The 13,037-nt window shown below is 37.0% G+C and overlaps 1 protein-coding gene across 6 annotated transcripts in view; it reads right to left on the bottom strand.

Annotated features, from left to right (window-relative positions):
* Window positions 1-13,037, bottom strand: part of ATP11B (ATPase phospholipid transporting 11B (putative)) — a 66,118-nt gene that overhangs the window by 31,573 nt on the left and 21,508 nt on the right. For all 6 annotated transcript variants that reach the window (XM_066325808.1, XM_066325806.1, XM_066325807.1 and 3 more), the window contains exons 5-17: window positions 11,040-11,147; window positions 10,766-10,894; window positions 10,538-10,641; window positions 9,272-9,319; window positions 6,495-6,559; window positions 5,860-5,941; window positions 4,811-4,961; window positions 2,641-2,838; window positions 2,214-2,372; window positions 1,743-1,915; window positions 1,304-1,372; window positions 298-371; window positions 109-212 (exon numbers count right to left, since the gene is read on the bottom strand). In XM_066325808.1, coding sequence (XP_066181905.1) covers window positions 109-212; window positions 298-371; window positions 1,304-1,372; window positions 1,743-1,915; window positions 2,214-2,372; window positions 2,641-2,838; window positions 4,811-4,961; window positions 5,860-5,941; window positions 6,495-6,559; window positions 9,272-9,319; window positions 10,538-10,641; window positions 10,766-10,894; window positions 11,040-11,147 — 1,464 coding nt within the window. The remainder of the gene's footprint in view (window positions 1-108; window positions 213-297; window positions 372-1,303; window positions 1,373-1,742; window positions 1,916-2,213; window positions 2,373-2,640; window positions 2,839-4,810; window positions 4,962-5,859; window positions 5,942-6,494; window positions 6,560-9,271; window positions 9,320-10,537; window positions 10,642-10,765; window positions 10,895-11,039; window positions 11,148-13,037) is intronic.

Here is a 13,037-nt window from a genome sequence, read left to right as displayed (position 1 = left end):
AACAAGAAGGTGTCACCAGCAATTTGTTCACTTCAAGTCACAATTTATACTCCATGAATTTTCTTCTGATCAGCTGAGGCTGGCAGTTGGGCAAACATATACACTTACCAAAGCAAATTCATCCACATGTATCCTTGTTTTATCTATTTCTCCACTCTTACTACGAGGAAGAATGGAAGATTCTGCTCCCTTTGTGAATAAAAGTTTCTCCCCTACAAAGTCAGACAGAACTGAAATTAAAAATAATTTCGTTGAAGGAGTTCTTAAGTGCTGCTTGTGCAATTTCTGATCACCTACCTGAGGGACTCTCTACAATGACACTCATCCGTCTGCGATTTGGATCGAACTCCAAAACATGAAGCAATTTATACCTGCATTTTGTGTTTTAAAATAGGGAACAGGAAGAAAACATTTTTTAGAAATAAATTTCCAAAGACAATTACTTATAAATAGACTCTTACACCAAAGACCTTTCCTCAAAGTGTCATTTTTGTACAGAGCTCCAAAAGCAATGCTACCACCGCTGAACAACAACCACTGTTCATTGTTTTTTATCAGTTTATATATGCTTAATTCCATTCTGTAAGAATAAAATAATACCAACAGGAATAGCTTTCTGAATACTAACTTGACATTTGGTGATTACAAGCAGCTCCGATCTATTTCTTCATCCTTCTGTCATTACTTCAAGTATAACTTTGAACACGTTTTGTTTCTGACAAATTTATAAAAACTCTAGACTGTCAAAAAAGTGTGTGTGCCCTGGTAAGTGGATTAGTTTTTGTTATGTTACCACTAGCTTAGAAAATTAATTTCCGACATTTAAATTCAAAGTACTGCCAACTAGCTGACACAGATCAAATGAGTAGAAGGAGTTATGGCATACTGCATATACACAGTTATTAATAATTTGTACTCATTTTGGGGAAATTTAAAATATCTAATTAGATTATGTACAGATGAGATTGATTCTGGGAATTTCTAGAGCTGAAACAAGACTTGAATAAGCAATTCAGTTTTCCAACTCTGCTACAGTCTCAACCTTTGAGGAATGGGCAAAGATACAAACTGTTACAACACACACCTACACAGAGTAACTCACACAAAATTCTTGCATCTCAGCTACAATTGGTAAGGAATAAGATGCAAGCTGTCTTGAAGACATCAAGGGAAAAGCATTAAACAGAGAAGGCTGTGGAAAGGCAAGGTTTACTTATGAACAGAGAGGATTAAGAGGAGAGAATTACATTAATTTTCACTACTGTTCTGTCCTTCAAAATAATCAAGGAAAAAAAACAAATACCTCTCTGGTTTTCCAAGACTTTTTACTTCCATACTGTCTCCACTAATTCCAGTAAATACTACTCCAACCCTAAAAGTAAAGAAAATAAACATTTAATTACCACTTTAGACATAATGCCTATTAATTAAGGGAGAGGAAGATGGCAGGGAAAGAGAGACTCTTGCATTACTATACTCTACTTCTAGGGAAGATTAAAAACGTCAATTTCTCCAGTATTTTATTCATATCATACTCTGACCACTGAAATTTCTCAAGTATTTTCACAATTATTTTAAATCATCACTTTATAATACACCTTGAGGGTTGTGCATTTTACATCTGAGTGTTTTCCCAGTAAGGTGACAGTGCTGCCCTGGGCTTCACCAAATGTCCTGAGCCATTTCTGAGGCTGCCCTTGCAGGCAGCTCCTGTGTCAGACAGCCCTGGCAGTGCTGCTCACCGGCTCGCAGCCTCCACTAAAGCCTTCTCATCTGGGGAAGAAGCGTAATATTCCAGTGGGGATGTTATTCCATTGGCGTGCCAGGGACCGTCAGCACCATCTGTCTGATCTGCATTGATCTGCACTGTGTGACACAGACAAACTGCCTTCAAGAAAAGCTCCTCCTCTTTCACCTAGAAGAAAGAAAAACTTGATTTGTAACATTTATATATCAGCCTAGTTTTGAACACACTTAAGGAAAAAAGTGCTTTTACTTACAAATCTGCCAAGCATTTCATGTTAAATAATCACATCTCAACGTGTTTAATAAATATTATTTGTTCAGTGACACTTGAAAGCTTCAAACTATTCAGAAATTCTGATTCATGTTTAGGTCGGGGTTTTTTTATGCTAATGATATAAGAATATTTCTCTGAAATAAAACACTTTCCATCTAGGATGACAAATGGTGGGAAAACCAAAGAGCCTTACCAAACCATGCCTACTTCCATCTGGAGAATCTTCAGAAAATCCCTCTGGAGTTAGTTTACCATTGACCTCTTGGTACTTTATGCCATTAATGGAGCACTCCCGAAACTGCATCTCATTTTCAGTTAAAGTACCAGTTTTGTCTGTGAACACATACTCTACCTTTTGTAAAACAAAACAAAAAACCAAACTTGGAATTGCATGTACTTGTTAGAAGAAAAAAGATACATCAATCTCCACTCACATTTTCTATTCACACATTTTTAATCATATAAGAATTTTAACTTCTGCCATCACACCTTTATACCTTATTTTAAAATTAGTCAGAAATCATATCACAAGTAGTAAAAAGCCTGCAGTAACAAATTTTAGTATTAAAAACTAAGTAGAAAATAGGTTTAAAAACCCCAACAGACAATATATTTTTTACCTGTCCCAATTCCTCATTGAGGTCTGAAGTGTTTACTTGTGCTCTCTGGTTTGTTTCTTCATGATAGAGGTCAAGATCCCAGCCAATAAAAAAAGATCCAAGAAATTTCTGCATCTCAACAGTCACATAGAGTGAAATAGGTATGATAAAATTGTAAAGTACCAGAAAGGCAAGAAAATCTGAAATAAATCTCAGGATCTACAAGAGAAAAAAAGAAAATGTGAAGATTACCACAGTGATCATGTGAAACATGGTGACTTAACAAGGCTTCAATATGCATGAAAAATGACAAACTGGGAGAGTCAGAGAAGCCCAAGTCCCACATACACATGAGAGAGACAACACTCCAGTGACAACACAGGCATTTGCAGGTTGCCCCAGTAACACGCCTTCACACTGATGCAAAAAGTCTGCCTTAAACTGTGTCTGGAGGTTTCAATTCACAAGTTCATTAATTTTTTTCTCCCTACTGCATCTGCCAATTAATATTAACTGCCATGTTGATTCTGTTTTCCAATTCAGAAACAGAGTCCAGTCTGAGAAAATGAATGTGCTCCCCATTCCATCAAGCAGCATAATTTATGTAAGCTTTTCTTAGAGACCCTAAATTGTGAAGGCAAACAAGGGATTTTCCATGCTGTCAGAGGAATCTGCAAGCACTTTGTTATTCAGGACAGCAAAGTGTCAAAGAGGGTTCCTGTCTGCTGGCATTCCCCAGTGATTTGGGTAACCCAGACTACACAAAAAGAAAAGGACCACATTGATTTCTTTTATGCCTCTTGAAGAAATCATTGTGTTCCACACACACATTTCAGGCAAACACCTGTGTGACAGGAGAGAAACTTCTTTTTACTAGGCATGATAATTTTAACAAACCCTGAAATGCAACACTACGATCATTTTTTCATCTGCACAACAAACTCAGTATCTAAATTGTACTTTGGAAAGACTCTTATCAACAGTTGAATATTGTGCAAGGGAGATTAGAGATGACAAAAACCAGGCCATCTCTTTTAACTCCACCAGATAAGCATAAAAGTAGTCAACAATTTGCAAAGCTAGATAATGTCTGTTCTTCTTCTTTAGGGAGCACTGCTGTAAGTATTTAATAAATAATTAAAGTAGCTGATAAAAACTCAGCAAGTTCTGTGCCTGAAGAGATCTTCCAAACTAAACAAGAAAAGACATAGAAAATGAGAGCAGTAATTCATCTAAGAGAAGTAGTGACAATTATTTAAGTTAGACAGTTTCTTCAAGCAATGGCAATTAAATAACATCTGCACACACAGGAGGAGATGGACAGGGACAGCACTCTGAGTAAGGATGGCAGCATGCTGAAAAATGCAAAGCGGATTGTGGAAGTCAACACAGGAGACAAAAAAACAAAGACATGACAGAAGGAGAATGATGCTGCAGAACCACTCATGGCTCTCTACTTTCCTGATGGCAAAGGAATGGTAAGACTGAGGGAATATTCTATTCAGAACTGAAATGCTCCACAGGCTAGACTAACCTTTATAGCAATTATTTCAAATTAAGCTCCAGAACTGCTTTGGACAAAGGCAGACTCATACAGAAATCAAAATTAAAGAGAACACAGAAAAAAACCCCAGATTAATTGAAAAGAAGAGATACTTTACAGAACCACAGATTTCAGGGACACTTTAAAGTATCCCTTCAATCTCTAAATAGAACTGAGCAGGCAAGCAGGAGCTTGAGCAAAATTACAGCCTTATGAAATTGCCCAAACCATCTCAACATCACAGAACATACAAAATTCCTGAACTGTGAAATCACTGCAATAGAACATACACAAGAACAGCCATCCTTCTCCTCTTTTCCTTTATAGAATGACAAAAGACATCCTAAAGAAGAATAATTAGAACACAGACCATCAGAAATATGTCCTAACAAAGCCTTTTCAAAAGTTTTCAAAAAGTCTGGTCTTTTAATAAAGGAAGAAAAAGTCCAACCAGTAACAGAGGTGGAAATATTTCTACACAATGGTGAGGCTATATGGGACTAACTCAAAAATCACTGAGACAACAGCACAGAGACTTGCAAGTGGATCATGTGGTGGTTACACATAGAACAGAGACATAACATACATGACATTGAGTGTGTATTGGTTGAGTGTTCCTCAGATATGTGACTGGCAGAACTACATTACCTTACTGCTGTTTCTTTCATGCTCTGTTTTTTCATTATACCAAGGCTCATCCCATTTCTCTTCAGCTTGCCATGCATACTTTAAAATAGTGCTCAGAATGGCTTCAAAGAGGAGGATTATTAGATAAATAATCAAAAAGGAATTCATGGACCTATGAGGCGGCAAAAAAATAAAGCAAGAAGCTTCAGTTTATTTTACTTCATTTGTTATCACAGTGTGGTTACATGAATTGATAAAAAACTTGTTGGACCTTTTTAAAGAAGTGTATCCTGTGCTTGATACAGATATAAAGTTTCTATGTGACAAGCAGGCAACAGAATGGGAAAGAAGTTCTACATCTGACTAAGATAAACTCTCTATATAGCAATATGAAGGCTAGATTAAGGTGCAGGAACACCCCAACAGCTGACTTGTGTCACACCTGCAGTCGCACACTGGTCCTTTTTCCCCAAGGAGCTCACAAGGCTGTGCAGGCAGTACCAACAAGCACAGCAGAAACCCACAGCTGCACCTTTTCCTCAGTTAGATGAGCACTGCCATGTGCAGCTGAGCATTTAACCCAGACCAGGCTAAGCAGGACAGTGATGCCTGCTTCTTGTTCTGTAACCAGCCAGACCATCCTTCCTGCTCTTGCTTTGATGACTGAACTTCTCTTGTGCTATATACAGTTGTTTGCATGTAGCTATGTATGTATTCACACAAGAATGCCAGGGGACTCTTTCAGATTTTTAGTAAGTGGATATTTAGTAACATATCAGAACTCCTTTTCCTTTTGAAATAAATCATGAGATTCAATATAAGTATCTATCATAGTAACACCCATCCTGCAATCAGGAGCAATCTTGGTTATTTCCACTTCGTACACTGCTAAAGGATGAAGTATCAAGAAATGGATTTTATCTTTATAGCTTCCTACTGAAGGCAAAGCAATTAACACTCTCTTCCCCTTGCCTCCAATTCAATGATGAGACCACCAGGGTTTTATGGTTACACAAGAAAAACTAAGTTAAAGCTCTACAAATAAAAGAGATATTAGAAAATAAACATACTTTTCTACTGCTGACCGTTTCTGAGATTTACTCTTGTAATTTAATGCCATCTTTGTCTCCATACCTGTATACACAGCAACACCTGGGAAGGAAGGAGGGAAGAGTCAGACTTCATTTTCTGCATAAATACAATTTGCAGAATTTTTCATTTTGAGAGATATAGCATAAAATCAAAAAGGTGGTACTACTTTTGTGTTTACTATGAGACAGTATTTTGTACTATTTGCAAGACTCTTCTATAGTAGAAGAGTACTACTAAAGTAATTTTAACACCTACTTTAACACTGTTCATTATTATGACTACTGCTCTTCAATATGTATTTTATGGAAATCAGCATGGTAAATCTCAGGAGAAAGCCTTGAACAATAGGTAGCAGTAAGAACAGTCATTTATCCATTGAAGTTAAGTTATTCCTTTATCAAACCACTTCAAATATTTTCACAGAGTAGAGCTGGAACTTTATATCCTTAGAGGTTCTTCAGCATAATATCATTACTTTCATCTATAATCATATCCCCTCAGGTAACAGTCAGCAAGATTCTTACAATTTCTTCAGTGCAAGTGGAATTAAAACATAGTTCATCAACATGCTTTAAGAAGAGAATACTCTTTAAATATTTAGATGTCTACAAACCAAATATTTCTTTAGTGTTTTTTAATCTTGCTCCACGAAGTAAGAGACTTTCAGGCCCAAGAGGTCTAAAAAGAAATAGACATATTAGCATGTAAACATCAGCTGTTCTGTATTCTGGAGAAATACTGAAATCCAGTTTCCTATGCAAAGCTGTCCTATATCCCCTATAAATTCCCAAAGCAGCAACTCAATCAGTGATTTTACCCCTTTCACCACACCTCCCACACATCTCCACAGAGCTCTCTGTTTCCTTTCATGTCTGCTTTGGTCACTGCCATACTCCCCCACCACTGTTCCATATCCCACTGACTGAGCTAAATATTCCAAATGGCCACAAGGTACTTGGGAAGGAAGCAGGCAAGAAAGCAGCTGAGCTCAGTGCACCCAAAGTGCTGATTTAGGTTCGGCTAATTTACCAGTCCTCTACCCCTCTGTTAGACTGAAATTATCTAGGAAGTTCAAAAGTATTCATACCAAAGAAACAAACTATTAGATGGACACCACCAACAGCAATGCCAATTTCATTTCCTAACACAGAAAGTAAAATTTCAGGAGGTAAAACAGATGTTTTTTCCTCACATCTATCACAGTACAATAACACATTCATTTTTTTTGGCTAAGTTCACTGCAAGCAGTGCTGTGAAAATAAGGGTCTAGTTAGAAACAAGGTTAATATAAGGTCAGAACCATATGTTCTACTGCAGCAGCTGTATCATCTTTAGAAACTGCCAGCAGGGCTGGTTTGAAATTTAAAAAAAGGCATTTCTCCCACTATTTCAAATGAAAGCAGAACTTTAACAACCGCAGTGGCCAGATTGACATATTGGGTAGAAACAGAAGAATTAAAAGTTCAGATGCTAAGTGCTTTGGCATGCAAGCCCTTGGGTTTACCCTACTTTTCCTTTAGCTGTGGCTACATGCAGGTCATGATCACTATTATATAAACAAACCTCTTAAACTTGAAGTCCCTTTGAAAGTATAATGTGATGTTATTAAAAAAATACCAAAGCCAAACCCACGACCCACCTGCCACAATCAAAAATTTAGTTAAATGTTACTGCAAATGTAACAGTTACCATCACAAATACCATGTATACCGATTATACACAAAGATTATGAGAGATTCCTTAAATTAAACATACATATATTAATATTTTAGGCTAGACTCAGAATTTAACTGAAAATTTGAACTAAAAGCAACTAAATGCCTGAGCATTTAAAATTTTCATATAAGAAACATATTTTTTATTTCTGGATTCAATTCTGCAAAATCAGCCTAACAAACCCAAAATACCAAACCTGAATCAGTGCAACACAGACCAGAAAAGTTTATCTTAGACAGAAGATATAGCTCCACTAGTAGTCAGGACTTGCAATTATTTTTTTTCACCTCCCTTGAAACCAGCTCAGTTTTACACTGTCAGTTGAATTATTCTGAGAGATTATCCCAATGCTGCACCCATAAAGCTTGGCAGTAATGAATTCTGAAAAACTGCCAATGAAGTAGCAAAAGCGACCTTAGAAAACAGCTGAGTGGGTTTTTGGGGGTGCCATGGGTGGGGCTTTTTGGTGAGGGTGACTAAGCCACTGAACCTGGGGCAAAGTAATCTGGCTGCTACACTTCCCTGTCTCTTGCAAAACTCCAAACTCCATGTGACTCCCATCCCAAGCTGACAGACAAGAGACTGAGACAGCCTCAGACTGAGAGACATTCAGTTCCTCAGGCAGTTATTACATGGAAACACAGTACTCTTTTAATATTCAAGTAGAAATTAAAAAAAAAAAAAAAGTGTAAAATATAACGTTTTGGACATTAGATGAACGAAAGAATCAGAACAGATTTACATGTTCCTGTGACAAATTTACACAGAGTACTTCATCTTTTCAGAAGAGGTGGCAAAGTTTTTTTGAAAGCTGGACAATCAACAACTCCCAAGATAAAAGAACTAAACTTGAATGCTAAATATTTCTGAAAATTTGGCAGTATCCTGTGAATGATTTCTGTGTCTTTATTTCACACCATGATCCTGCTCACTCCTGTCCTTCCCGTTTTCTCTCCCACCCTGCTGTGGGGGGGGAATTGAATGAGCAGCTGTTTGGATTCCTCGCTGGTAGCTGGGACCAACCCACAGCAACTAGAAATCTTTCCAGGATGTCGAGATGCAAGTCTGTAAATGACTCCACATGTTTATTTTTATATTTGCATGTGTGTTTGTTATTTGCTGTGACTGCACAAGGAAAGGTGGTGAGCACGTGGTTATTTGCATACAGTTGTGTTGCCTGTGATACATGTAAGCACTTAGCTGGACAGACCAGCTGCAGTTTGAAATAGATACCAAAAATTACAAATTTATAGCAGAGGCTTTGTTAAACCAGGAATTTCTAGGGATTTCAACTGCAAAAACTTCTTCTCAGTGCCTCTGATCACAGGGGATCTATTGTAGTATAGTTAATACGTCAGTGGAAATTGTTTCAGATCAATAAATGCTTTAATTAACAAATAACAACAAAGTTAGCAGCTAATTACCAGTGTCAAAAAATTACCCACTTCACAACAGCCAAGGTTTCCAGAACTCTTATATTAAATCTGTAAAAATGGTCTGTAATGAACTCCTTTCACTCATTTTTTCTCATCTCCATCTGAGGTATGCAGCTGCAGTTGATACTTTCAGTAAAAATACCCCCCCTTTTCATATATTCAACAGTAACTCTTGTGATGGTCAAGATTTTAACCACTCCATGTGTTCTACATAATCATCTTATACAATTTTACTCACCGTACTATTTCTTCAGCTTGTTGACTTACAGTTATTCTTCCAACAAACCTGTGAAAGATGTATATGTCTTAGAAGTATCTACATAAAGACTCAAAAATGTAAAAACCTTCTCTATATTTACAAAAATGTCATTAATGGTTCACAAGTAAAAAATATATCAACTTTTATTAACAATCAAACTAAACCAATATGGCAAAACTGAATAATTTTACAAGAGACATTTAAAACGGAAACATTTATCCCTCAAAGGAAAAGGCATTTGAGAAAGCTTATTAACTCTGATTAATTACCACAAAAGATTAAATTTCTATTAATTTAAAACAGATTGTGACTACTTGATGACTCAGTAAGAAATAATTCCTCAACAAATACGTTTGCACATTATCCACCAGAAATAGTAACTCTTCATTCAATAAAGCCAATCTATTACACTTTTAAAAATCTGACATGCACCTATTTAGCATGACTCCATGAAAAAGGACACAAACTTCTACAGTGATTGTACCTTAATTTGCTAAATATCAAATATTTGAACATCTGTTCAAACTAAATATCTTAGTTTTAAAAAAACTTAACTATTTCTCAAAGATTTCCAAGCTTATTTAAGAACAGCTGTGATAATATGCTTGGATTTTAAAACCACTTCACAGCTACCATTTTCCATTATACAATTCAGAAGAAATTTGGATGGGAACATAACTTCTGCTACTCATGATGCTGCTTTACAGAGTCTATGACCTTGCCTGCTGATGTTAAAGCACTCTCAGATATCCCTGTTTTTTATCTAAGGTTTTGCTGTTGAAGAATGGAGTTCAAATCTTCTTTGGAGTATATGTGAAATAAATATGAACAACACATATCCTTTAGAATTAGACTAGAGTCAATTCCACTTCAATATATCCTATATAATATTGAAATCTCCTGACAGAACCTTATAGAACTTTCTTTAGTCTGATCAGACTGTAGGCCATTTAACTCTTAAAAATCTAGAAACAAGTTTACTGATTAGAACTGAAATGTACGTAATTAAAATAAAAAAGACAAATAATATAATGTCTGGTTTACTACTCAACTACTTAAGTTTAACTTGTCACTTGCAACTTTCAGTAAGTACATATGTATAAACACAAGCTGATTATTAAAACCTAAAATTCAAACAGCTTCAGATGTCTGAAGCTATTTTAATCCTACCAAGACCTGTAACATTCTGAGTATTAAACACCTCATTTTGACTTAATTCCAAAATATTTACTAATAAAGTGATACCTGTATAGATCTGCTTCTGGCTGCTGACATTCTATAACAGCTACCAGTTTGTCCAGGTTGGCAACAGACTGCAGCACTGCTGTTTCTGGGACTGCTACGTGTGTCTGCAAAACAGGACCCATTGGGTTACTACAGAGCTACCAGGCAGAAGGGCAGGTATTTCAACAGGCTGAACAACAAGTGGCCCCACCAATTAACAACACTCTATTTCACATTGGTAACCCAGACCTTGAGATTGGTCTCTCCATCCAAACTTGCAGTGGTAACGTGGCATGAACCGTCCACTCGGTCAGACGACAGGAGCACCAGATCAACAGGGAAAGTCTCATCTTTGGCTACTCTGACAATGTCCCCCACCTAACACGTGAACAATGATCAGAAAGATACAAAGAAGTTTAAAGAGCAGAATTCGTTTCAGCATTATCACCAAACCACAATGATTAGTAAGAAAACAAGAGTTTTAGCTGTGTAATGGAAACACAATTTTCAATTTGTCCTTTACCCGAATGTTTTTAGATCTGGTTTTCACAAGGCCACCACTTCGAACAACATAAACTGGAGCACCGTTGACTTCATTGTCTGCTTTATGCCGTAGCCAGTCCTCATAGCCCTGTGGAAAACACATGGAAATCTACTTCTTAAGCAAGAAAACTAAGAAATAGACTAAATTTCATCTGTTAAGCAAATGTGTTCAAACTACTTCCTGCATTGTGTGAATACAGTTACTAACTTCTCTTGAGTTTCTGCTCCAGCTGTTACTCAAGAACCTGTGAACCTCTTAATTTTGTCACTTTACATAAACATGTAAAGGCAAATAAAGTAACCGAAGTGGGGAAGAAACTTAACAGTCCTATGTTCTCTTAAAACAAACAGGCAGTGACATTTTCTGCACATCAGATGACCAGGCACTCATTAAATCTTTGATCTATATGGATTAATACACCACAAAACTGGGAACAGTCAGTCCTCAGGCTCCTTTGGGGATTCCATTTTTTTTTAGAAGTAACAGACTGAAATTACTTTCTCAAGTCATACCATATAGCATTTCTTATAGTAACTGCCATAGCCCATGCATGAAATCTCAAGATTTAATTCTGTGTGACATGCTGTTGACACATCAGCTTTGTCCAGTAAAAGAAGATGACTGAGAAGATTTTCAGGATTTTTGAGACCTAATGGAACAGTCTGCAGCAAGTGAGCTTTTAACTGATCAACTAAGCAGCCTTCCTTTACCTGATACTTCACACTTGTTTAGGCAGCCTTTATCCCATGCACACACCATGTGCAAACACTCAAGATTGTGAATCCAAGTATACTATCACCCTCCTATTTTCCTAAAGTATGAATCCACTGCTTGTTTAAGCTAATAGCATTAGATCTTAACAGCCTAAGAATGATAATAATAGCATAATAATAATCTCTGATCCCCAAGTCTAGGTACTGTTTGGAAAGCCCCACCAGCAAGCACAGGAAATGGATCAATCATGCAGGAAGTTCAACTGTCTCTTGCAACCTGTCAAGGCTCCTACAACTGATCTGCAACAATAGAGACTTCCTGAAATGCTTTTCTGTAGGTATAAGAACTGTGAAAGAAGTTCCTTGGAAGTCTGCAGACAAAAGAAGGCAGCTGTGTGAAACAGCAGGCATACATCCCAACTCATCCTACAAACATTGTATGAATGTCATACTACAAGAAGTACTAATGCAGATGCAGTTTAGAGAGTCTGTGGTTGACTGGAGTTTGTAGGAAAAGTTATATGATGAATTTTGCAAAAAGTAGTTCTGTAGTTCTACCTCAACAAATCTCCAGTGTAACTACCACAAATGAATAAGGACAGCACAACTGCACTACCCATGCTTGAAAAGAAAGATGAAAGAGAGAAGGATTGGGGAAAAGAGCTTTATGTGCCAAATGCTTCAAAATCAAGCATTGAGAAGTGTGCAGCAATAGCAGCCATACACAGAGATACTGGGACATCAGAATCCCAAAGTCCCTAAGTACGACTCTTTTAAGAATCCTTCCTAAGCAGTATGAAAAAGCAAGAGTCAGTACCTACAGCTCCTTGTTAAAGGTGACTGACAGAAGAAAACAAGGATTTAACTAACATCCAGTAACCTTGGGGCATTTGTCTCTCAAACCTGAACAGCTGAGCAATGTGGGCATTTGGCAAAGAACTGAAATTTACCTTCTTTAGAAAGCACAGATTTCAGCGCTTTCTCCATCTGACACCTCCAACACAAGGGTGACACCTCACACCAGGGAATTCTTAAGAGCCAGCTTAGTGTGGTCAGTTCAAATTCCCCCCAGATTTACCTACTGCGGCATTTTTGAAAGGTCCTTATCCTCACTTGAAAACATTGGAAAAATACAGTGAAAAAGAAAGATGCAATAGGAATACAGGGAATGTTGCCTACTTGCAAGAAAAGAAACTAAAGATTAAAATCGCTCAATTAAATTATATTCTTATGTCTCACTTAAATAACTGCATTAATGTAATTG

This window comes from Sylvia atricapilla, chromosome 10 (genome assembly GCF_009819655.1).
Source record: "Sylvia atricapilla isolate bSylAtr1 chromosome 10, bSylAtr1.pri, whole genome shotgun sequence".
Taxonomy (NCBI): Eukaryota; Metazoa; Chordata; class Aves; order Passeriformes; family Sylviidae; genus Sylvia; species Sylvia atricapilla.
Note: the sequence above shows the minus strand (reverse complement) of the source record. Positions and strands in the feature narration are given on the sequence as shown.